General features: G+C 44.3%; 1 protein-coding gene across 3 annotated transcripts in view; it reads left to right on the forward strand.

The window, feature by feature from the left end:
* The window catches only part of CIPC (CLOCK interacting pacemaker), a 21,961-nt gene extending 14,104 nt beyond the window's left edge, over nucleotides 1–7,857 (forward strand). For all 3 annotated transcript variants that reach the window (XM_019552019.1, XM_019552018.1, XM_019552017.1), the window contains one exon: nucleotides 3,657–7,857. In XM_019552019.1, coding sequence (XP_019407564.1) covers nucleotides 3,657–4,511 — 855 coding nt within the window. In that variant the 3' untranslated portion in view covers nucleotides 4,512–7,857. The remainder of the gene's footprint in view (nucleotides 1–3,656) is intronic.
* The last annotated feature ends 14,480 nt before the right edge of the window (nucleotides 7,858–22,337 follow it).

Consider the following 22,337-nt stretch of genomic DNA (forward strand, 5'->3'; position numbering starts at 1 on the left):
CCCCCCCCCCCCAGGTACCAGTGCAGGCCTCATGCTCCCTGGTCCAGCAGTGCAGCTGGAAGCCATCTCGTGTTGGAGCAGTGCAAGCAGGCAGCCAGGGAAATTGCTGGGGGTAGGGAGGGGCTGGACTGATGAGTTCCTTCTGAGGCTCCCCCTGGGTCCTACTGCCCCTGACTCCTGTCATCTTTAACAAGCAGCCAGGACAAGATAAATATTTTCTAATTTTTTTTTAGGGGCCCTGCAAAACAGATAGAGTAGCCTGGTGGGCCAGATCCAGCCCACGGGCTGTATTTTGCCCACCCCTGGGATGTATGAATGGACTGTAAGGTAAATAAAAAACTGGCTGAAGCATCAGGCTCAGGGACTAGTAGTCAATAGCTCAATGTCTAGTTAGTAGGTGGTATCAAGTGGAGTGCCCCAGGGGTCAGTCCTGGGGTTGATTTAGCTCAATGTCTTCATCAATGACCTGGAAGATGGCACAGAGTGCACCCTCAGCAAGTTTGCAGATGACACCAAGGTGGAGGGAGTAGTAGATATTCTGGAGGGTATGTCTAAGATTCAAATTGACCTAGATAAACTGGAGGATTGGACCAAAAGAAATCTCAGGACGTTCAACAAGGACAAGTGGAGGAGTATACCTACTTGGCTTGCACTTGCAGGGGAGCAGTAAGAAAGGCCAAAGTAGATATTAAGCTCAAGTTGGCAACAAAGATTAAGGAAAACAAGAAGTCTTTCTTTAAGTACATAGGGAACAGGAAGAAGGTGCAGGATAACATGGGGCCGCTACAGAAAGGACTAGGGCAACTTGTAACTGATAGGGTGGAAAAAGTGGAGCTCTTAAATCATGTTTGCTTCTGTTTTCCTGGACATGGATACAAATGCATCTCCCAATAAGTCTTTAGTCTGGAGTGAGAGTGATACCAATCCACCAACGGTTAGCACTGACCTAGTGAAGAGGCACTTGGAAGGGTTTGGACGTATTTAAGTTGGCAGGCCCTGACAATCTTCACTCAAGGGTACTAAAGGAATTGGCTGATGACATAGCAGAACCACTGGCAGAGCTGTTTGAGCGCTCATGGCACTTGGGACAGGTCCCAGAGGACTGGAAAAAGGCCAGCGTGGTCCCTATCTTCAAGAAGGGGAGGAAGGAGGACCCGGGTAATTATAGGCCAGTTAGCATCACCTCTATTCTCAGCAAGACCCTAGAAAAAATCATAAAGGATTACATTTGGAGGGGGCCAGCAGGTAACACAATGTTAAGGGGCAACCAGCATGGGTTTATAGCAGGCAGCTCCTGCCTAACTAACCTGGTCACTTTTTATGACCAGGTCACAAAGTGCATAGAAGCAGGGGAGGAAGTAGATATTATTTACCTGGATTTTTTTTAAAAGGCTTTTGACACAGTGTCATACCCAGTTCTTATGAGTAAACTGAGTAGCTGTGATGTGGATTTTTTTTCACAGTAAGGTGAATGAAAAACTGGCTTATGGGACGCACCCAGAGAGTGGTGGTGGATGGGGCGGTTTCTCCCTGGAGGGATGTGGGCAGTGGTGTCCCCCAAAGCTCTGTCCTTGGACCAGTACTGCTTAGTATCTTCATCAGCAATTTGGAGGAAGGTGTTGAAAAAACCTTGTCCAAATTTGCAGATGACACTAAACTATGGGGCATAGTAAACACGCTGGAGGGCAGGGAGTGAATTCAGGCAGATTTGGACAGACTGGGAAAGTGGGCAGATCAGAATAGGATGCAGTTCAACATGGATAAATGCAAGGTGTTGCAGCTGGGGAGAGAGAATCTCCAAAACACCTATAGATTAGGGGTTACCATTCTGAGCACCACAACAGTGGAAAGAGATCTCGGAGTCCTGGTTGATGCAAAAATGAATATGAGTTGCCAGTGCGACCAAGGTAATAAGTGAGAATAACTGCACTCTTTCTTGCATCAGCAGAAGTATCACAAGCAGGTCCAGGGAAGTGATAATTCCCCTCTATGTGGCATTGGTGAGGCTGCAGATGGAGTACTGCGTCCAGTTTTAGGCACCGCACTTAAAGAGGGATGTGGATAACCTTGAGAGGGTTCAGAGGTGGGCTACTCGTATGGTTGAGGGCCTGCAGGTAAGACGCTATGAAGACAGACTGAGGATCTGAATCTCTTCAGCCTCCACAAAAAAAGGCTGAGAGGTGATCTTGTGGCTGCCTACAAACTCATTGCGGGGGGCCAGTAGGGAATAGGGCACCTGTTTACCAGGGCACCCCTCGGGGTTACCAGAAATAATAGCCACAAACGGAAGGAGAACAGATTTAGATTGGACATAAGGAAGAAATTCTTTACGGTAAGGGTTGCCAAAATATGGAATAGGCTTCCAAGGGAGGTGGTGCTTTCCTCTACCCTGGAGATGTTAGAGGCGGTTACGTAACCCCGGTGCTCTTTCCTGCCTGGAGCAGTGGGTTGGACCTGATGATCTACCAGGTCCCTTCCGACTCTAGAAACCTATGAACTCTTAAGTGCAAAGTCCAGCACTTGGGATGGAACAATCCCATGCATCAGTACAGGCTGAGGGCTGACTGGCTGGGCAGCAGCTCTGCAGAAAAGGACCTGGGGGTTATAGTGGACAATAAGTTAAATATGAGCCAGCAGTGTGCTCTTGTTGCCAAGAAGGCTAACAGCATACTGGGATGCATTGGTAGGTGTGTTGCCAGTAGATCAAGGGAAGTGATTCTTCCCCTCTGTTCTGCACTGGTGAGGCCTCATCTGGAGTACTGTGTTCAGTTTTGGGCCCCCCACTACAGAAAGGATGTGGACATATTGGAGAGTCCAGTGGAAGGCAACAAAAACGGTGAGGGGGCTGGGGGACATGACTCATGAGGAAAGACTGTAGGAACTGGACTTACTTGGTCTACAGAAGAGGAGACCAAGAGGGGACTTAATAGCAGGCTTCAACTACCTGAAGGGGGTTCGAAAGAGGATGCAGCTAGACTGTTCTCAGTGGTGGCACATGACAGAACAAGGAGCAATGGTTTCAAGTTGCAGCAGGGGAAATTTAAATGAGATATTAGGAAGAATTTTGTCATGTAAAATACTAGAACAGGTTACCCAGCAAGGTGTTGGAAGCTCTGTTCTTGGAGATTTTCGAAATCCAGCTAGACAGAGCTTTGTCTGGGATGTTCTATTAGGGGATGGTCCTGCTTTGAGCAGGGGGTTGGACTAGTTGACCTCCTGAGGTCCTTCCAAACCCTATCTTTCTATGATTCTATATAAATATTTTTTTGAAATTGGGTGCTGCTCAACTTGCAGAAATTATGGAGCATGCCTCGAAATTGAAAAGGTCGAGAACTACTGTTCTAGAGTGATCTATCCCCTGTTCATTACACTTTCTGGCATCTACCATCATAGAGATGTCAGAAGACACTTCCTTACAGTTCTGTTTAATAGCTATTACTGGATCTGTCATCCAAGAATTTTGTCCCTTTTTGAACCTGCCTTTACTATCTGCCTCTACAACTTCCTCTGATAATTAGTTCCAGAAGTTAACTTTGTGTTGCATAAAGAAGAACTTAAGTGCGTTTTCTTGTTAAACCTGTCTCTAACCCTTTTCTAACCCTTTCTTGCTTATATTATCAGTCACGATAACTAGATTTTCCCTCCATACTTTTCAGGGAAGCAGTTCATCACAGCTTCAGTCTTGGACTGTCCAGCCATCTTTTGAAGTGATTCCAGCTCAGCCACAGCTAGTGTTTCTTCATCCCCACATCCCTCCTCCTGTTAATCCTCACTTTTTTGGCAAAAAAAGGAATGACTCCACTAATTACCTGCCCATCCTGAATTCCTACACAAAAATAGCACCGCATCCCTGCAAAAGGGATCGTGACTTGGAAAGAGACGAGACCAGTAGGCAGAAACGGCTCTGTACAGAAGCACCCAAGAGAGAGACATCTCCTTCTGTACCAAGCAACAGCAGCTTACCCTCGAGTCCCTGTGGCCAGTTATTACTTGGCTTTAAGCCTGGTCAGGACTCTAATCAGCAGAGCACTCCAGCTTCAGTGGCAGGTGGGAAAATGTCAAGTATGCCTAGTTTTCAGTGTGTTTCTACTGATAATCAGAAAGCCCCAGGTTTGACTCCCTTCCAGACATCAAAATGTACTTCTCATGAGATTGAGAATCCAGCACAGCATCTGATGCAGTCTGCAATATGCAGCCAGCCCTTGGCACCAGAGGAGCTCTGCACGACTCCTGAGCTATTCTTGCAGCAGCAAAACAAGTGCAGGCGCTTTCAGAATACCTGGGTTGTACTGCGGAGGTCTGGATTGTTGGAAATCACCTTGAAAACCAAGGAATTGATTCATCAGAACCAGGTGACCCAGATCCAGCTGGATCGGCTGAAGCAGCAAACACAGCTGTTCATGGAGGCAATAAAAAACAATGCTCCTCAGGCCTGGGAAGAGCTACAGGCATCTCTAACTGGGTCTGAGAGAGTTAACAGCAGTCTTGAGTCCACCTATCCCAGCATGTAGTTCACAGCTATTGTTCAAATGATTCCTGTGCCTCCTTATTTCCAGTTTTCTAAGTCTGAGACTGCTTAACAGCTTATAAAGCAACATGTAATTAACAATGTCCACAAGGCCGATTGTGAAACTGGCACAGTGTGGGAGGGGCTTTGAAAAATAGGTCCTGCTGTTTCATGTGATTGGTAACTGTGCTCTTCATTGGACCAGAGAAGTACATATGTGCTAAGATGATGCGTTCCCACTCTTGTGGTAAAAAGAGTCATTTGCAATGTTCTAGTAAGTACCCTTCTTTTCACCACATCTCTAGGCAGCCATTCACAGAACAGAATAGAGCCACCCATGGAGTTTCATGGGAGCTGATGGGGAGAAAAAGGAAGTTTTCATGGGTAATATGGTATCTCCAGAGTGGGGTTGGTACTTCATCAGATTGTGTGGCCTTTAGGTCATAGCCACATTTAACTAATGGAGATCTGCTTTCATTGAAGTTGCATTTAATATACAGCTTTTTGAACAAGGCAATGAGAGCATCTGCAAAAATAATAAGCAGTTCCAGGCAGGCCCTGTTAGTGTGCTTATTTTGGGTTTGCTTTCTTTAAAACTGAGTTGGGTGAAAGTTAGAAAATGGGGGGGGGGGAAAAAAAGGGTTTGCACTGAAAGTAATTATTTCAAAACCGTATTTATTCACACTGCTTGTTAACAACTAACAGTTATACTAAGCAGGTAGCTTTGGATTTTCCATGTGTGTAATGATTTAAACCCTGACCCTTGTTACTTCATTTAAAAAAAAAATGTTCATTTGCAGTGACTTTGTTGCGTGTAGTATAAAGATGAAGTTCCTCGCTAGCCAGGAATAATCTGTTAAGACCTCATTTGATTTGTATCTATCCAGTTTAGGAGACTGGGGTTTTCTTGAGCTGTGAAATCTTGCTAAGTTTAAAAAGTGCAGGGGGGGGAAGGTTGTAGTGGCCCCACAGTACAGCAAGCCCTTCTTTCTCTCTTTAAAAAAAAACATCAGGGAGTCTGTAAAAGAGAGAGAGGCTGCCAGCTAGTTTAACTCTTCCCCAGAATCTGATCAACCTGATCTTGAACACTTGTATTTAAAAATGTTTGTGATGGGAGCAGCACCATTATTAATCCTCTTGAAGTGCATGTATACACCCCAGTGTCAGCTGAGGCAATAGGCTATGTCAAAGGTACACAAAAATCTTGCAAAAGCTGTTCTGTGGATGTGTTTATTTTTTAATTTGAAAAGTTGTTCAGCTTCACCCTGAACCATTTTATTACGGGATGCATAAAATAGATATAAAATATCCCTGTCAGAAATAAAGTGAATATTCTGGTGGTGTTTTACAATTGTAAGATCAGAGTTCAGTGCCTTTTGGTTTGCAAATACTTTTGAAGAAACTTGAAGTCCAGGTGATCACTTCTCTTCGCATCTTCTTTATTTATTTCAGTTTCTTCATAACATCTGATGAAGTGGGCTGTTGCCTACAAGATCTCATGCATCTCTGAACCAGTTAGAGCAAAGTAGTACTTCAGAGACTATCTCAGGATCCAGCTGAGTAATAGCAGATTAAGTGCAGCTTGCTTGGTGGCACCCTACCCACAAGCTTAAGCAGAAGGTGGAACTTAAGACAAGGTCATGCACCGGCTGCCTTCTACCTTTGTCTGAATATGGCTTGCTCCTGTTCTGGTGCAATTATGGTGTGTGACTTGAGGCAGCAGGTTTGAACAAGAGGTTGTAGAGGACAGGATAGCTGTACACATGCCAGGCTAAACATTGAGGGGGTATATTTGTGCTGCATAGTACTGACACTCAAGTTAGCTTGGTTACAAGGAGCAGTCTTGCTACAATACTGTATAGTTCTGTGCACCTAATTTACCCTGATGAGAAATTGTGTAGTTTCCAATATCCTTATCCGAAGCAGGGTGAAAAGGCTATTTCTATTGATTTGAGTGATGCAGGTGTATTTGGTTTGGCAGCCACCTCTAACTAGTCCCTTTCTTTCCCTGGAATCTCTGCCCTCCCCATCTGATGGCATAGAGAGTCCTTATGCTCAGACTATTTTTTAAGCAGCAGCTGTTCTAAAAAGTGACGTGAGGGGTCTAGAATGAATTACTGACACTCTAGAGATGGAAGGAAGGAAGTTCAGTCCTGGTTGTCTGAAAGTGAGAGAAATGTGAGCTGGTGGCTGGCACTACTTGCATCCCTCTAAAACAGAAAATGTTTGCTGCTTCCTTAACAATGTGTTTTCAAAGAGAGAAGTAAGACTGTCATAGTCCACTCTACAGCGTGCATACTCTTCCCTGACAGTATAGGTGCTGGGTGAGTGAGTACTCCAAGTTTGTGGACTCTTCTATTGGTGTGGTTTAATTTATAAATATGTTTTGTTTTTTTTTAATAAAACTGTGAATAAATAAGAGCAGCTGTTTGGAAATCTTACTGGGTATCACTCCTAACTTCTTAAACAATATTTGCTACATTACAGAGATCTACTTTAGAGCTGTTATGTAGACCTGGAGTTCCTTTGGAGCCACATGCCCAGATAAAGATTTTCACTTATTTAAAATTATTATGCAACATATTGGAAGTCTCTAATGCAAATACAATAAGTATGATAAAATACAGTAAAATCTCAATAAAAAACAAAGTGTCAATGAAACCTGGTCTTCTTGCTCTTCTCTTAGCTGCCTTTTTTCCTGGTTGTCTTGCTCAAACTTTATACAGCCAGGGCTTTTTCAGCATAGCTGTAGCTTAATAAAATAGTTGGGCATGGAGCTGTGGTGAGAGAATTTGCTGCTTTTAATAAATTAGGAGTGGAATGGATCACTGCTCTAAAAATAATCTGGAAAATGGCTGGGCAGGATTGATCAGAAATATCAGCCTCTTAAATTAAACAGTTCTTTAGTTGTTGGATTTTAAGTTGAACTGTTGATTTCTGGATTTTAATTTGAACTGTTGATTCAACTGCAGCTTTGTTCTAACAAATTAGAATTCAAGAAATAAGTTCTGGACCCTAATATTATCTAAGCAGCTTTCTGGGTTTCCTACTCTGGGTGCTGACAACTTGTAGGTGTCACACAAAGAAAGGGCCGATTGATGGGTCAAGCAGACTTTGGCTTTCATGTAAAGTTTTAATAATTCTTGATCGTTTTGAACCTGGAATTGCTTTTATTGCTTTTTTAACTTTAACTGCAATTGGAATGTAAACATCTTCTGTACCTCTAAGTGCATTGCCAGCTCTGAATACAGTATGTAAAAACTTAGTTACAAAATGTGACTTTTTTTGTAAAACTTTGCAGAAATGGACTGTGAAATATGAACAAAATAAAGTATGTGCTTGAAAACCTATAAGTTGCTCTAATACTCTTTAAACTACAAAGTCCTTCATCCCAAAGCACACTCTACAAATAGCTTTACAGTGACATGCAGCTGCTTTGGAGGAAGCATACTAACAAGAGGTTTCTAATAGAACTTGTCTACAAAAAGTATTCAGGATCTTTAGCATTGGCTTGTTACCAGTCTTTTTGTGCCCAGAAAAGGGCTAGAGGAAGAGAAGGTAAAACTAGACTGTTTGAAACACTCAAAATATATTGTAGTGAATAGTCCTGCACTGGCATAAATAATAGCCAGATGATCTAATAAATCCTTTTCCATCATAATTCTATGAGAACTACAACCAGAGTGCAGTCTGTGTAGGGTACGTGCCCATGCAGTCTCCTAATCTTGTCAGTTAGATATGCAAGAATTTAAATCGCAAATTTGGAATGTAGATTGTTCTCTCAGAGAGCAATAACTTTCAGGAGTGAGGAATTTCTCTCTCCCACCAAAGAGGGAACGTTCTTGGGGTAATTCAGGTTAGTGTTCCTGGAAAATTCCCAACCAGTTTTGATAATACTTTTTTTCAAGTCCAGAATGACATTTCTGGTCAAAACCGGATGGATCAGCCCCAAAACAGCTAATAGGTTGGTGGTGTGGGAGGCTCAGCTTAAGGTCCCTAGTTTGAATTGAAGCTGCAGGGACTCAAACCTGGATGTCTTGCAACCCAAGTGAGTACCCTAATGAACTAGCTGTTCTGGGGTGAGGGGCTCAGTTTTTTGTTTTTGTTTGTTTTGCAGCAAACAAAAGACATTCAAATCCAACATTTTTTATGAAACCAAATTCTTGTCTTATGAACCAAGCACTGAGGTGATCAGAACATCTATTTAAGTGGTGTCAAGCACAAGGGACTAAATCAGTATTTTAACACAGAACAACTATTCCCTCATTTTGGCACTTGGGCAGCAAAGCAGAGACTGGAAATTCATTCACTGAGTCAAGAGCTCTTGCTCTTTTCCGTAGCTGCTGATGGAGAAGCAGGTGTGTGCATTGCCAAGCACTTTAGTTGATACATGGTTCTTTGGGGTATTCCCAGGGGATAAAAATGCATTTTTCAAATTGAGTTAATAGAATTCAAGAATATAATATATTATTACCCCATGTTGCTCATCTGTGTGTGCACCAAAGATACTATTGGGGTGACCCTGAGGAGATCAAGATTGACCACAGGGCTCTGGGTGCAAGGGTGAAGGGGTGCTCTCCTTGATCCTTCCTGTTGAGGAGATCAAGATTGACCACAGGGCTCTGGGTGCAAGGGTGAAGGGGTGTTCTCCTTGATCCTTCCTGTTAAGGGGAAGGGCCCTGGCAGGAGCGGATGTACCCTGCAGATAAATGCATGACTGGGCAGCTGGTGTCACCTGACAAAGAGAAGGAAGCACAACTTTGCAGACAGACTCACTAATGTAGTGAGGAGGGCTTTAAACTAGGTTTCCAGGGGGATAGAGAACAAGCCCTGAGGTAAGTAGGGAAGCAGGAGATCTGGAAGAAGCACAAGGAGGAGGGGGTAACAGGGGAGGCCTCATTCTTCCTGAGGAAGTAGGGCAGTCAGCTAGTTACCTCAGGTGCCTGTACACAAATGCATGGAGCCTGAGAAACAAGCCAGAAGAATTGGAAGTCCTTGCACAGTCAATGAACTATAACATTATTGGAATAACAGACTTGGTGGGATAGCTCATATGATTGGAGCACTGTCATGGATGGGTGCAAACTGTTTAGGAAGGACAGGCAGGGGAGCAGAGGAGAAGGAGTTGCACTGTATATAAAAGCTGTATGATTGCTGGGAGCTCCAGTATAAAACTGGGGATAGGTCTGTTGAAAGTGTCTGGGTTAAGGTTAGAGGGGAGAGCAACAAGGGTAATGTCTGTTGCTACTGGATTTAGGATCCAGATGCCTTGTTCCAGGGGGACCCAAAACTCTCAGACCATGACCTTTCCATTTGATAATAGACAAATTTATTGATACGCAGAAAAGAATAATACAAGCAATTCTATAGCTACCAATCCTAGGGCTGTCATCAGAGTCAAAATACATCTGGCCAGGAGGTGAGGTTCTCTCTTGAATGTCAGATGTCAGCAGCCTGGAGGTCAGAGGCTGAGGCTCACCTCTTTCCCTTTCCCATCCCCAACGGGGTGGATGAGATGGGCCGGTGGTATACCCTCTGTCCATGGTGCCTTGAGTTCCCTTCTCAGGGACCCTTTGTCAGGAAACCCTTTTCAGGAATGGGGGACCCTTTGTTGCTCTAAAGTCTCTGCTTTTGTATTTTTTTCCCCTCCTGATGACTCTCCATCCATGGCTATCACTGATTGGTTTTCCTGTGGTTGTCATACTATCCACATTCTGTCCTGTCAGCATATTACTTTGTTTCACAAGTCCATCACATGCACACATCCTAATTTGGGCTTTCCAGGCCTTCTCCTAATTGGTCTGTTCCTCCAAAACCAGAACCTCAGGCCCCACTCTCTTTGGCCTTGTGAGCTGGTGCCACCTTATCTTACGTTATGGAACTACGTGGTATATGCCCACAGTTTCTCAGTCTGTGTCTGTCCATTGGCCTTGTTGTGTTAGACACCCTGTCTGCCTTAAAGTCAGTGAGGACTGTGTGACCAGGCCTTTAGAAATCAATTAACCCTTGCTGCTACCCTGGACTATTGTTCTAATGCATCTATATTTTACCTACAAGCCTATTCCCCAAAACAAATCTCTAAATACCATTTTCTAGCCATCGGTGTCATGGTGTGTGTCTTCTATAGACCACCAAACCAGGATGATGAGGTAGATGAGGTTTTATTCAGAAAACGATCAGAAGTTTCCAGATCACAGTTCTCATGGGGGACTTCAATCATCCTGACGTGCTGGGAGGGCAATACAGCAGTGCACAGGCAATCCAAGAAGTTTTTGGAGAGTGTTGGAGACAACTTCCTGCTGCAAGCGTTAGAGATACCAACTAGGGGTTGTGCTCTTCTTGACCTGCTGCTCTCAAACAGGAAAGAATTGGTGTAGGATGTAGAAATGGATGGCAACTTGGGCAGCAGTGACCACGAGATGACTGAGTTCAAGATCCTGACAAATGAAGAAAGGAGAACAGCAAAGTATGGACCCTGGACTTCAGAAAAATGGACTTTGACTCCCTTAGGGAAATGATGAGCAGGATACCCTGGGAGGCCTGTCTGAGGTGGGAAGGAGTCCTGGGGAGCTAGTTGTATTTTAAAGAAACCACCTGTACCCCTAAGCCCTGCTCCCAAGGCCCTCTAGCCTCTCATGACCTGGCTGGGATTGCTCAAAGCTGTCATTCATGTCCACATGGATAAGGAGCATAGGGTAGTGGTCAGTGGGCTGGATGAGCTTTGGGATCCTCTCTGCTACATCCCAGATGCAGGCTCCTGGGAGGCAGCAGACCCCCCGGACTAAGGGGTTGGGGCGGCAGATTGCGCCCTCAATCCTCCTCAGGAGGGAGTCTCCCACAATGACCTCTCTACAAGTGGCCTTAGGGAGAGCAGGGAGGGTAGCTGTGGGTGAGCCTGCATTGCCTGTAGGATCTGGCTGCTCTGCAGGCTCTACTGGGGCTGTAAGAGGTTCATACCTGTTGCAAAGCTCCGGAGGGGAGGGGACCCTGGTGCAGCAGGCCTTGGGGCCATTGACCACCTTGGTCCAACCCCCTGGGGATCCTCAAGTCCTCCCTTGTCCTGGAAGGTGACCTTGGTCTACCCTTGGCCTCCAGGGGGTGAAGGACCTGGCAGTAGAAAACTATCTCCCGCTCACCATCACTGATGGCGCACAGTCTCTGGACTGCAGCCTGGAGCTCCTCTGTCTGGTGCCCTAGAGATTCCAGTGGAGCAAACCTCACAAGGGGAGGTGGCCATGCTCTCAGTCCCATGTGCCTGGAATTGTGCCAGGCATACCCCGCAGCCAAGAGCCAAAGGCTTTGTCTGCATGAAGCCTGGAACCATGGGTTTCGTCTGGGTGGAGACTTCAGAAGTACCAGAGGGGGAGGTCTCAGACTCAGAGGGGACCCTTGGGGTGCAGTTTGTGGCCATCCACATTGTGCTACTGGTAGTCCATCTACTGCTGTGACTACCTTCTCTAGTGCTCCCTGGCAGGGCCTCGGGCTTGCCCTACTGTGCAAATTCTCATGCTAACTCACACATCAGGCCCAAAAGTGCACCTGTGATCAATGGCTCAATGTCTAGTTGGCAGGAGGTATCAAGTGGAGTGCCCCAGGGGGTCCATCCTGGGGCTAGTTTTGTTCAATATCTTCACTAACGATCTGAAAGATGGGATGGAGTGTACCCTCAACAAGTTTGCAGGAGACACCAAGTTAAGGGGTATAGTAGATACATTGGAGGGTAGGGCTAGGATTCAGTGACGTAGAGAGATTGAAGGATGGGGCCAAAAGAAATCTCATGAGGTTCAACAAAGACAAGTGCAAAGTCCTGCACTTAGGACATAAGAATTGCATGCACTGCTACAGGCTTGAGATCAGCTGACTAAGCAGCAGCTCTGCAGAAAAGAACCTGGGGATTATAGTGGACAATAAGATGGATACAAGTCTACAGTGTGCCCTTGTTGCCAAGAAGGCTAACAACATACTGGGCTGCATTTGTAGGAGCGTTGCCAGCAGATCAAGGGAAGTAATTATTCCCTTCTATTCTGCAGTGGTGAGGCTACATCTGGAGTATCATGTCCAGTGCTGAGAACCCCGCTATAGCAAGGATGTGGACAGGTTGGATATTAGGAAAAATGTTCTCACTAGGAGAACGGTGAAGCACTGGAACAGGTTACCTAGAGATTTGGTGGAATCTCCATCCTTGGAAGTTTTTAAGGCCCGGTTTGACAAAGTCCTGGCTGAAATGATATAGTTGGGGCTGGTCCTGCTTTGAGCAGGGATTGGACTAGATGACCTCCCGAGGTCCACTCCAACCCTAATTTTCTATGATTCTAAGGCTAGAAGGGACCACTGTGATCATTTAGTCTGATCTTCTGCATAGTACAGCCTATAAGATTTCCTTGTATTTATTCTTGTTTGAACTACAATATAGATTCAGAAAAACAGTCATTCTCAGTTAAAAATGTTCAGGGGTGGGAATCTGCCACAACCTATGTAAGCAATTCCAATAATTAATTACTCTCACTTAAATTTTTCACCTTATCAAATTTGTTTTTGTCTCATTTAAGTATTCAGCTATTGGATCTCATCTCTTCTGTCTGATAAATTGATGCACTCTGTGAAACTTCTGTTCCCTACAGAGGCATTTAGAGACTGCAATGAAGTCACCACTCAACCTTCTTTGTTAAACTAAACAAATGATTCTCCTTGAGCTTTTTGCTATGGATACTTACAGAGCATAAAACAGTAGGCTAGTGTAGCTACCAGAAACAGTGTAACTGTGTCAGCACTGTGTTCTACCCAAAGTAATTATCCCTGCTCAGACAGGACTTTTTAGCCTGGGCTAGCACTGCTATACTGCTCTTGTGTCCTGAGTTAGTGCAAGTATCTCTTCACAGCAATGTACTGTGCTCTACAAGTATGCCCATCATGAAATCGTATGAATCGTGTTACTTCATTGAATCCTTTCCTGTTCTTCAGCATCCTTCTTGAATTGCGTGTGCCAGTAGTAGAAACAGTTTCCCAATAATAATCATGCAAAGTACTGAAGTATCAAATGCAACAATAGTTCTGGGAGCAGGGACTAGAACAAGAGGAGTCTTCCCAGCTATGTGCCCTAACACCTAAGCAAGGAAGTTAGGCTTCCTCTTGCTCACTTTCTAGGCCCATGTGCTTCACAATTCTTGCTGCACAGTATCTCAGCTTTAATAGAAAGGGATGTTGGATGCACCCCAACCAAGGCTTCTTGTATAGTCTGGTGATTGGGGCATTCTCCTAGGCTCTTAACTAAATTAGATAGTCATGGGATTACAGGAAACATCTACTTGTGGATAAGAAGTTGGGTCAAAGATGGAAAGCAAAGTGTGAGTATAAATGGTCAGTTTTCAGGATGGAAAGTAAACAGCAGAGTTCCCCAGGGATCTGTGCTGGGACCAGTGCTGTTTAACATTTATAAATGATCTGGAAAAGGGGGTAAGTAGCAAAGTGGCCAAATTTGCAGATGACAACAAATTATTCAAAGTGGTAAAGACCAAGGCAGACTATAAAGAGCTACAGAAGGATCTGGCATGATTGAGCGAATAGGCAACTGAATGGCAGATGAAATTCAACATAGATAAATGTAAAATGATGCACCCGGGAGAAAATAACTTGAACTATACCTACACTGTGATGGGCTCTGCATTAGCTGTTGTCACACAGGAAAGATCTGGGAGTCATTGTAGATAGTTTGCTAAAAACATCAGCTCAATGCTCAACACCCATCAAAAGGCAAACAAATGGAACCCATCAAAAATGTTAGGGATTATTAAGAAGGAAATTGTAGACAAAATAGAAAATATCATTATACCACATTATAAATCCATGATGCATCCACACCTTGAATTTTGTGCCCAGTTCTGGTTTGAGTTCCCCACACCTCAAAAAGGATTTAAAGGGACTAGAGGAGGTACAGAGAAGGGCAATGAGGATAATTAGCAATATGGAGGAGATTCCATATGAAGACAGACTAAAAAGGCTAGGCCTATTTAGTTAGAAAAGAGATGCTTGAGGCAGGACATGATATGGGTTTACAAAATACTAGATGGTAAAGAGAAAGTAAATAGGGATTTAGTATTTACCCTTCACAATGTAAGACTAGGGGGCCACAAAATGAAACTAGTAGGTAGTAAGTTTAAAACTAATAAAAGGAAATTTCCTTTAGCTAGATTCAAAAAGGGCTTGGACAAACTCTTGAAAGAAAGGGGCACCAATAGATAGATATTGAGTATGGGAGTTAGGGATACAGCCTCTGAATTACAACTTTGCAGACTTTAAATGGTGAAAACTGCAAGTGTGAGAGGAACAGTGGGAAAAACCTGATCTGCCCAGTTCACACTCCCTTTCCGCATCCACTCTCTGGCACTATGTGACACAGGATACTGAGCAAGGTGGACCTATGGTCTGACCCACTAAATGGGAGTTCTTATGAGGTGAGAGATGTGGATTTGATACACTTCAGCCTGAAGAACTCACCCACTCCCTGGGAGAGTTTTGTTACCACTAGGCTATTATATAAAGGCAGGTGCAGTAGCAGTGTTTTAAAAAGACTAAGTCCTGCTCTGTTCTTCGAAATTATGTTTGTAGGCACCTCCCCTCAGCAATAGATTATGGGCTTTGGTTGACACCATTGCTACCCTGACTCAAGCATCTGAGTTCTAGTGAGGAATGTGATTTCAGATGCATCCCGTAAATAGTATTTCGTATTGGCTGACTCTAGGTCAGGGTTTGGCACCTTTGAGGAGCAGTGGGTTGAAATAATATGGCTTGGTACAAGGTGGCACACTGCCTGCAGCCCAACCACTGCTGCTGCTTCCCCTGGCATTGGATTGCTGCTGATTCATCTGCAACCTGGCAACTGAAACTCCCAGCTTCAACACCTCCCCCCTGCCCACATCTATCTGGGCTGCACTGGCCAGATGAAATCCCTTGGTAGGCTGCAGGTAGCCAACATCTGCTCCCTACTTGGTGGCTCCCTACTCCGTTGGCAGGGTTTTTGGATCACCCTTTTGATTCACTGAGATCTCCCATCCACTGTAGAGGGAACTTAAGCACCCTACTCCAGGCATCATTCAGTTTACTGTTTACTGGAATTAGTAGTTCTGGAGCATGGAAAAGTGCATTTTGAAGTATACTTTTACTGAGTGTTTCAGGCTAAAAAAGTCACAAAATACTCTGCTTTTTTAGTTCTTAAAAGTGGTCACTTTAATCTTAGGGATGCAGAGAAAGGAGTAGAAGGTAGGTGGGAGTTGTGGTGCCCCCATGCCACTCCATACCTACAGGAGAAAGTTTCAGTTTAAAAAATGCAGGGCACAGTTCAGAACAGTTTCAAAGAGAAATATAAAGTCAGGTTCAAATAGAAATTATCTTCTCTATACAGTTGCCCTCAAGGGCCACATCAGAAATAATTTTAGCTGTTTAGACATAGCAGGAAAAAAGTATAGCTAACACGACCAAACACTCCATGCCAATAGGTAGATACAGTCCAGAGATCCAGTCTTACCCTGTCTATTCTGCATGGAGTAGCACAAGCCCTAAAGTACCACATAGATCTGGACAGCAGTCTTTATTTCTTTCCTCTGCAGGGAAGCCTCAGGCAGCATGGATGAAATTGCAAGCCTCTTCCTGCCATCAGAAAGTTGTAAAAAGTGCATCATGTGCTGCTAATGTGTATAGCGCCTTTCTAAAAGGTCGGTTTGCTATTTGCTCAGACAGTTTTTTTTATAAAGGCCATGAAAATCAATTGCCAGACATCTCAAATGGCCCAGGTGAGATGGTCAACCTAAAAATACATGCAGAGAGCTAGAGAAAGAGGCTGGTACTTTAATGAGGATATATTCTGCCTACTTATGAGAGGTGGCTGGGCTCTTGCTCACCTCCCTAATAACTAGCTCCTAGATGGAAGTTCACTGGGAAGAATGCAACCTTAATGTAACAGCATTATCCTTAAGTCTTTGGATGGACAGCAGTAACTGCAGGCTCTCCCAGGGATGAGAGAGACCAGCTGACACCAGTGTTAAAGCCAGAAATGTAACCGGTCAGATTTGCTCCCTAGGCACAAACCCTGATAGCTTCAGTTCCCTTGTGCTAGCACAACTAGCAGCCAGGGAGTTCATGCAGGAACCCACTTGTAGTGCCCCCAACAGCAGCCACACCCCAAGCCCCATCAGTACAAGGACATCACAACCTTGAACTCTGTGGTACCTCCCTCCAAAGCAGTGACCCTCCCCATGGACATGGTGTTGCAGGTCCTGGGCCCCAAGGGTGTCCATGACACCCCCTGGGGGCTGAGCTAACCTGCCTCACCTCCAGTCTTGCCATTAGGCACTAAATTGACTAAAGGCCATTAATTGAGGCCTTCCAGCTCCCCCCATAGCCATGCCTCACAGGTGTCACTCTCTCACCATTTCATAGATTTCATAGACATTAGGGCTGGAAGGGACCTCAGGAGATCATTGAGTCCAGCCCCCTGCCCAAAGGGCAGGAAGTCAGCTGGGGTCATAGGATCCCAGCAAGATAAGCATCCAATTTACTCTTGAAGGTGTTCAATGTAGGTGCTTGAACCACCTCCGCTGGCAGACTGTTCCAGACCTTGGGGGCTCGGACAGTAAAGAAATTCTTCCTTATGTCCAGCCTGAAACGGTCTTGCAGGAGTTTGTGACCGTTCGACCTCGTCATCCTTTGGGGCGCTCTGGTGAACAGACATTCCCCCAGATCCTGGTGGTCACCCCTGATAAACTTATAGGTGGCCATCAGATCACCCCTGAGCCTGCACTTTTCCAGACTAAAGAGTCCCATGTATAACCTTCAGCCCTCTTAGCTTACCCAACAGGTTACTCTGGCTATAGACTTGTAGCCTGTGCCCATTTTCGCTGGCCTGGCCTTTCAGTCTCAGACTCTCATCAGCCTTCAGCCACCTTCAGCCACCTGTTTCACCCTCTTGTGGCTCAGGCTCTGGTCCTCTTGGCCTCAGGCCACCTATGTCTCCCTCTGTCTTGTGCTCCTGCCCACCAGCAGGACTCAAAACCCGGCATGCCTCTCAGGCACCCCTGCATGGCCTCCCCACTATTCCTATAGCCACTATCCAATCCTTCAGTACCAAACTTAAATGCAGCATGAATACAAGCAACTGCTTCCAGCTAAAAGACTCAGAGCCACCTCTGGGTCATTATGATGCTGAAGAAACCTCCTTCCCACTCACCGGCTCTCTTAGCCCTAGGAGGACCTGATGTGGTCTGAAGCTCCTACCCCTTGCCACTCCTTTCCCTCCCTGTAGTTGCTCCCTTGCTGGCTTACCCAGGCTTTGCCTTACTGTCTTACTGCTAGGCAAATAGCTATGCAGTAAGCCCTTGCAGCCAAAGGTCCCTAGCTGCCTACTCTCCTGCAGTTAGCTCATAGTCAGTTGCCTGTGGGTACTGCAGCTGCAATCTGCTTCTTATAGTAACAGGAGCCTCTGGCTCCCTGTTACTCATGGGATGTGAGGCTATGAGCAGCTCCTGCCCCAAGTCTGCATGGTCCTACTTTTGAACTGTTGCCTCCTTTAACTTAGCATCTGAGGCTCATGCCCCAGTTGTCCACTACTAGTGATGCAACTGATTGCAGCACTCCAAGAATAAGTGTTGCTTACCACAGAAGAGTGGTGAATGCCATGTGGAAACCAGTTATTTCAGAGTGTTACTTGTCAGTTTTGGGTTGAGAAGTCCATTGTAGTTACTGATGTGCTTCAGGTATGCTTAACAGTACACAAAATATTGGCAAGACAAGTGTTCCCCGTTTGGTCCCAAAATAATTAGTGGAATTCCAGGCCTTTTATACTGAACCTTTTAATTGTTTTAGTTTCTCCCTCTATTGTTCCCCAAGCAAATAATCAGATGTGGTCATGAATCACCATGCTCTGGGAACAGAATTCAACCAGGGCCAGATCTCATTATCATCTTGACTATATACAAAAGTTTGTGAGCTACCTCATAGCATGCCTGTAAGATAAGTATGCTCTGAGTATGCTCTCAAAGTGAGTTGCTCACACAGCTAATCTGAAGTGGATTCCAGTGAAAAACAGACCTGTATGCAGCCCTGTTTGCACAAATAAAGCTGCTTCTGGAAAACATGAACCTGGGTCATAAGAGTACTGAGATACTCAAACATATCACGTCAGCGGTGGCCACCACACTGTGGAAGTAAGATGAATTGCGCTGATGGACTCTTACAGCACTTCTCCTGGGCAAATCTAAAACTCTGGAAAGGGAGATGCAGATGGTGGGCGCCTCATGGCACATAACACAACACATCTTTTTAACTAGCTAAAAAGAAATTTGAAGCATTAGTAATAAAGTAGGGGACTTGGGCTATATTATTCAATTTAAGATTGAAGCAAAAACAAATATAACTTTATTGGAATGTGGATTAATTTTTCTATATTATATCATATGTACAAATACAATAAACTAAGCAACATTATCAAAATATGCTGCTTCTTTAGTCTTGCTGTCATTAGGATTAAATGTAAATCTCTTTTTTCATATTCATAAAACAAAATCAAGGTTTCTTGAGCATCTTGACAATGCAACCAATGCTTCACTGACAGTTATTTCCACACCTAAGTTAAGGCTTGCTTGAGTTAAGGTTTCCACACCTGAGTTAATGTTTTTAACTATAATTAAAAACAATCTTCAGGTCTATGAAACAGGAGCTACATTACCAGGAACAGCTAACAGATAGTAGAATCACAGAAGAAAGGATGGCTAAATGAGTGGAACATCAAGACCATTAAAAAGGAAAGAGGGTCATTAACCCTATGAAATGAAGAGTTTGCAAGGAATTAGGTTAATTATAATGAGCCATGGAGTCGAGCAACTGCCTCACTGCTGGCTAAATAGAAATTTTGTTGCTCCAGGCAGTTGGCTTTAAACTTTGCATGGACCAGGAGCCAAAGGGAGGTGGTACTACACCACTGCACACTCCTATATCGACCCCTGGCAGTGCTTGGTGCTTACTGTGGTGCTGTTTCAATGAGATTGGCATAGTTATGTAGATGTTTTGCCTAGAACAATGCTGTCCAAATACCTATACACCAACAGGAACATTACTGGTTTTCTTGGAGTTCCTGATGGTATTATTTAGTTAGTTATTTATTCATTCAGTTTATACGCCACCTTTCCCAACCAAGGCTTAGCGCAGCTCACAGTAAGAGAACAAAAAGACGTATAAAACAAGAACGCAAACAAGAGACAAAATAACTAAAAAAAATGTGAATATTAAATAGATCAAAATAATACAAACTCTCTAAACCATTTTGGCAGGTGGGCTACAGGTTAAGTCCCATCCCTCCCAAAGTGCCCCTCTGATTCTCAGCTCCGCATCCTTGAAGCACAGTGCACATCCTAGGGCACTAGAATGGAGGCAGGGGGCTCCCGTGTTCTGCACAGTGGGGGCAGAATGCTGCTGCGAGACAGCTGTCACCGCCAAGAGCCAGGTTAACCCTTCCCTGCTCCTACAACTGCTGCAGTTGGCAAGTGAGGATCCAAAGGCCTGAATTCAGCAGCAGCTGCAGAGCCAGGCAAGGGTTAGCCTGGCTTTTGATCCTGGCTTGTAACACTTCCTTTCAAGTCATCATCTTGTCCCATCTCTATTCCTTTACTGAATGCCCAAAACAGCATGCCACATGGCAGCTACACATGCCACAGGTTAATTGGACAATATCCCAACCTAGTCTTGCTTGCTAAGCATATGCCCAAGTAAGTAGATCTTATACCACTTCTGGAAGATGTCTAGGCTTAGGATGTGGCAGGCCTTGAGTGGGAGGGAGCTCCAGAGCTGAGGGGTGACTGCTAAGAACAGCCTCCTACATGTTTTTGCCAAGCAGCCTTGGCACACAGATGGTACCTGCAGGAGGTAACTCTTGCCTGAGTTTAAGATCGTGATGGGACATAAAGGAGAATGCAGTCCCTTATGAACATGGGGTCCAGACTGTTTAGGTCCTTACAGTCAAAACTAGCAGCTTGAATTTCATCCAGAAACCTACTGGAAGCTGGTACAGACTCTGAAGGACTGGAGTTATGTGCTTCTGGCAACCCATTCTGCCAGAAGGCAGGCCACTGCATTTCTGCTCCAGCTGCAGCTTCTGGATGGTAATCAAGAGCAACCAAGCCAAAGGTCCCTTCTTCCCTAGAATGCAGGAATACAAAGGTAGGAATTCCTGCCCATACAGATGCTTACCTTGTTCATTCCCCCCCCCCCCCAGACTACTGACTTGGAGCAATGGAAGAACGGAAAAAGAGAACACTGCATTGTTTCCCTATTATTCCACAATCAGTCATTTTATTTTTCCACTCCTAGGAACTGTGAGATTGTAACTTCTGAGGAAAGGAGTGAGCAGGGAAAGAGAAATTTAGATTTCAGAGAGATGCTGATAACTAATGGAAAATCATTGTGAAAAAGTTTTTTTTTCAGAGATTATCTTTAATTTATATTTCCTCTTCTCTGTGTTCCTACAGATGTCTTCATAAAAAGAGGGGTTTTTTTTAATTCTGTCTGCTTGCTTAGTACCCATCCAAGCCATCACAGTCAGCCAACACAGAGGTGACTACAATTTCACAAATAGGTTAGTGTGCGTGCATGGAAGCCAGCACCAGAAGCGGATGAACTCTTATAAATAAAGATCCAGATTTTCTCCTCCTACTCCCCAGTCCTCCCCACAAAAAAATTCAGTGTTTTCTGCTTCAGTCTACATCAAAAGTCTTTATCCATGGATAAGGATATTATGCAAGTACCTGTGTAATTACTAAGTCTAACTGAACCAGCAGTTAGTCTGCTGGGATAACATCAAAGTGAACAGCCAGAAGCTCTGCAAGGGTTCTGTTTCCTTTCTTTCTTTTTTAATCTCACACAACTGCTTGGATCTGATGTCAATATGGGGAATGAGGCAAAACGACTCATTGTTCTCCAAATGCCTTAACTTTGGAAGGGCTTAAATGTACATTACCACCATAGCTTGGCTCTGATGTGATAATCATTCTTTGGTTCATGATTTTTCAATGAATGGGCTATTGCAGTCATTCTGGGTTCCTGTCTTTATAAAACATGGGTGTCATAGAAACAGCACCTATTTGTCTGATAGAGTTTCCAATTGGAACGATGCCCAGTGTAACTAAACAAATCTGTCTAATTTTTAATTCACCCATTTCTATGGTATCTAGGTTCCAAACCAGAATTGCTTTAATGTGACCACTCAAACTGCATTCAAGTGAAATAGCCAATTATGTTCAGACCTCTTGTCCAACAGGTTGTAATGTGAACTTCTAGATGCCTAACACATGTTTTTGTTTTCAAGATTTGTTTTTGTCTCTAATCTCCTCTAAGATCTTGGTCTATATTTGATCTCATGAGGTGTAATAAAGTCTATTTGCAGTCTTGTTTCAGCAATTGCTATTGATATATAGCATTTTCATAGAATGGTAGATTTAATGTGTTTGTTTTTTAAAAACCCATGCTGTTCTCAGTGCACCTGTAATTTTCCATCCCTTTCTCACATTCCAAACAATCACATTAGATAGAAGATAAAATAGAACAACTTTGAGAGAGGAGCTAGTGGCCATATGGCTGATGCCTAAAATCTCAGCAATTTGAGAGGATGAAAGTGGGGGGGGAAATGAAGAAAATCCCATGAAGTTAATACTGTGAGTGGGTGGCAGCTGTTAGCAAAGGAGGAGGGAAAAAAAACTGAAGAAGGCAGAGAGAAGCAGAATACTGAGCACCCAGCAGGGTTAGAATAGTAATTATATGAGAGATTTGCTCACATAGATGCATGCAAGCA

Source organism: Crocodylus porosus, unplaced genomic scaffold (genome assembly GCF_001723895.1).
Source record: "Crocodylus porosus isolate Cpor-Errol unplaced genomic scaffold, CroPor_comp1, whole genome shotgun sequence".
Lineage (NCBI taxonomy): Eukaryota > Metazoa > Chordata > Crocodylia > Crocodylidae > Crocodylus > Crocodylus porosus.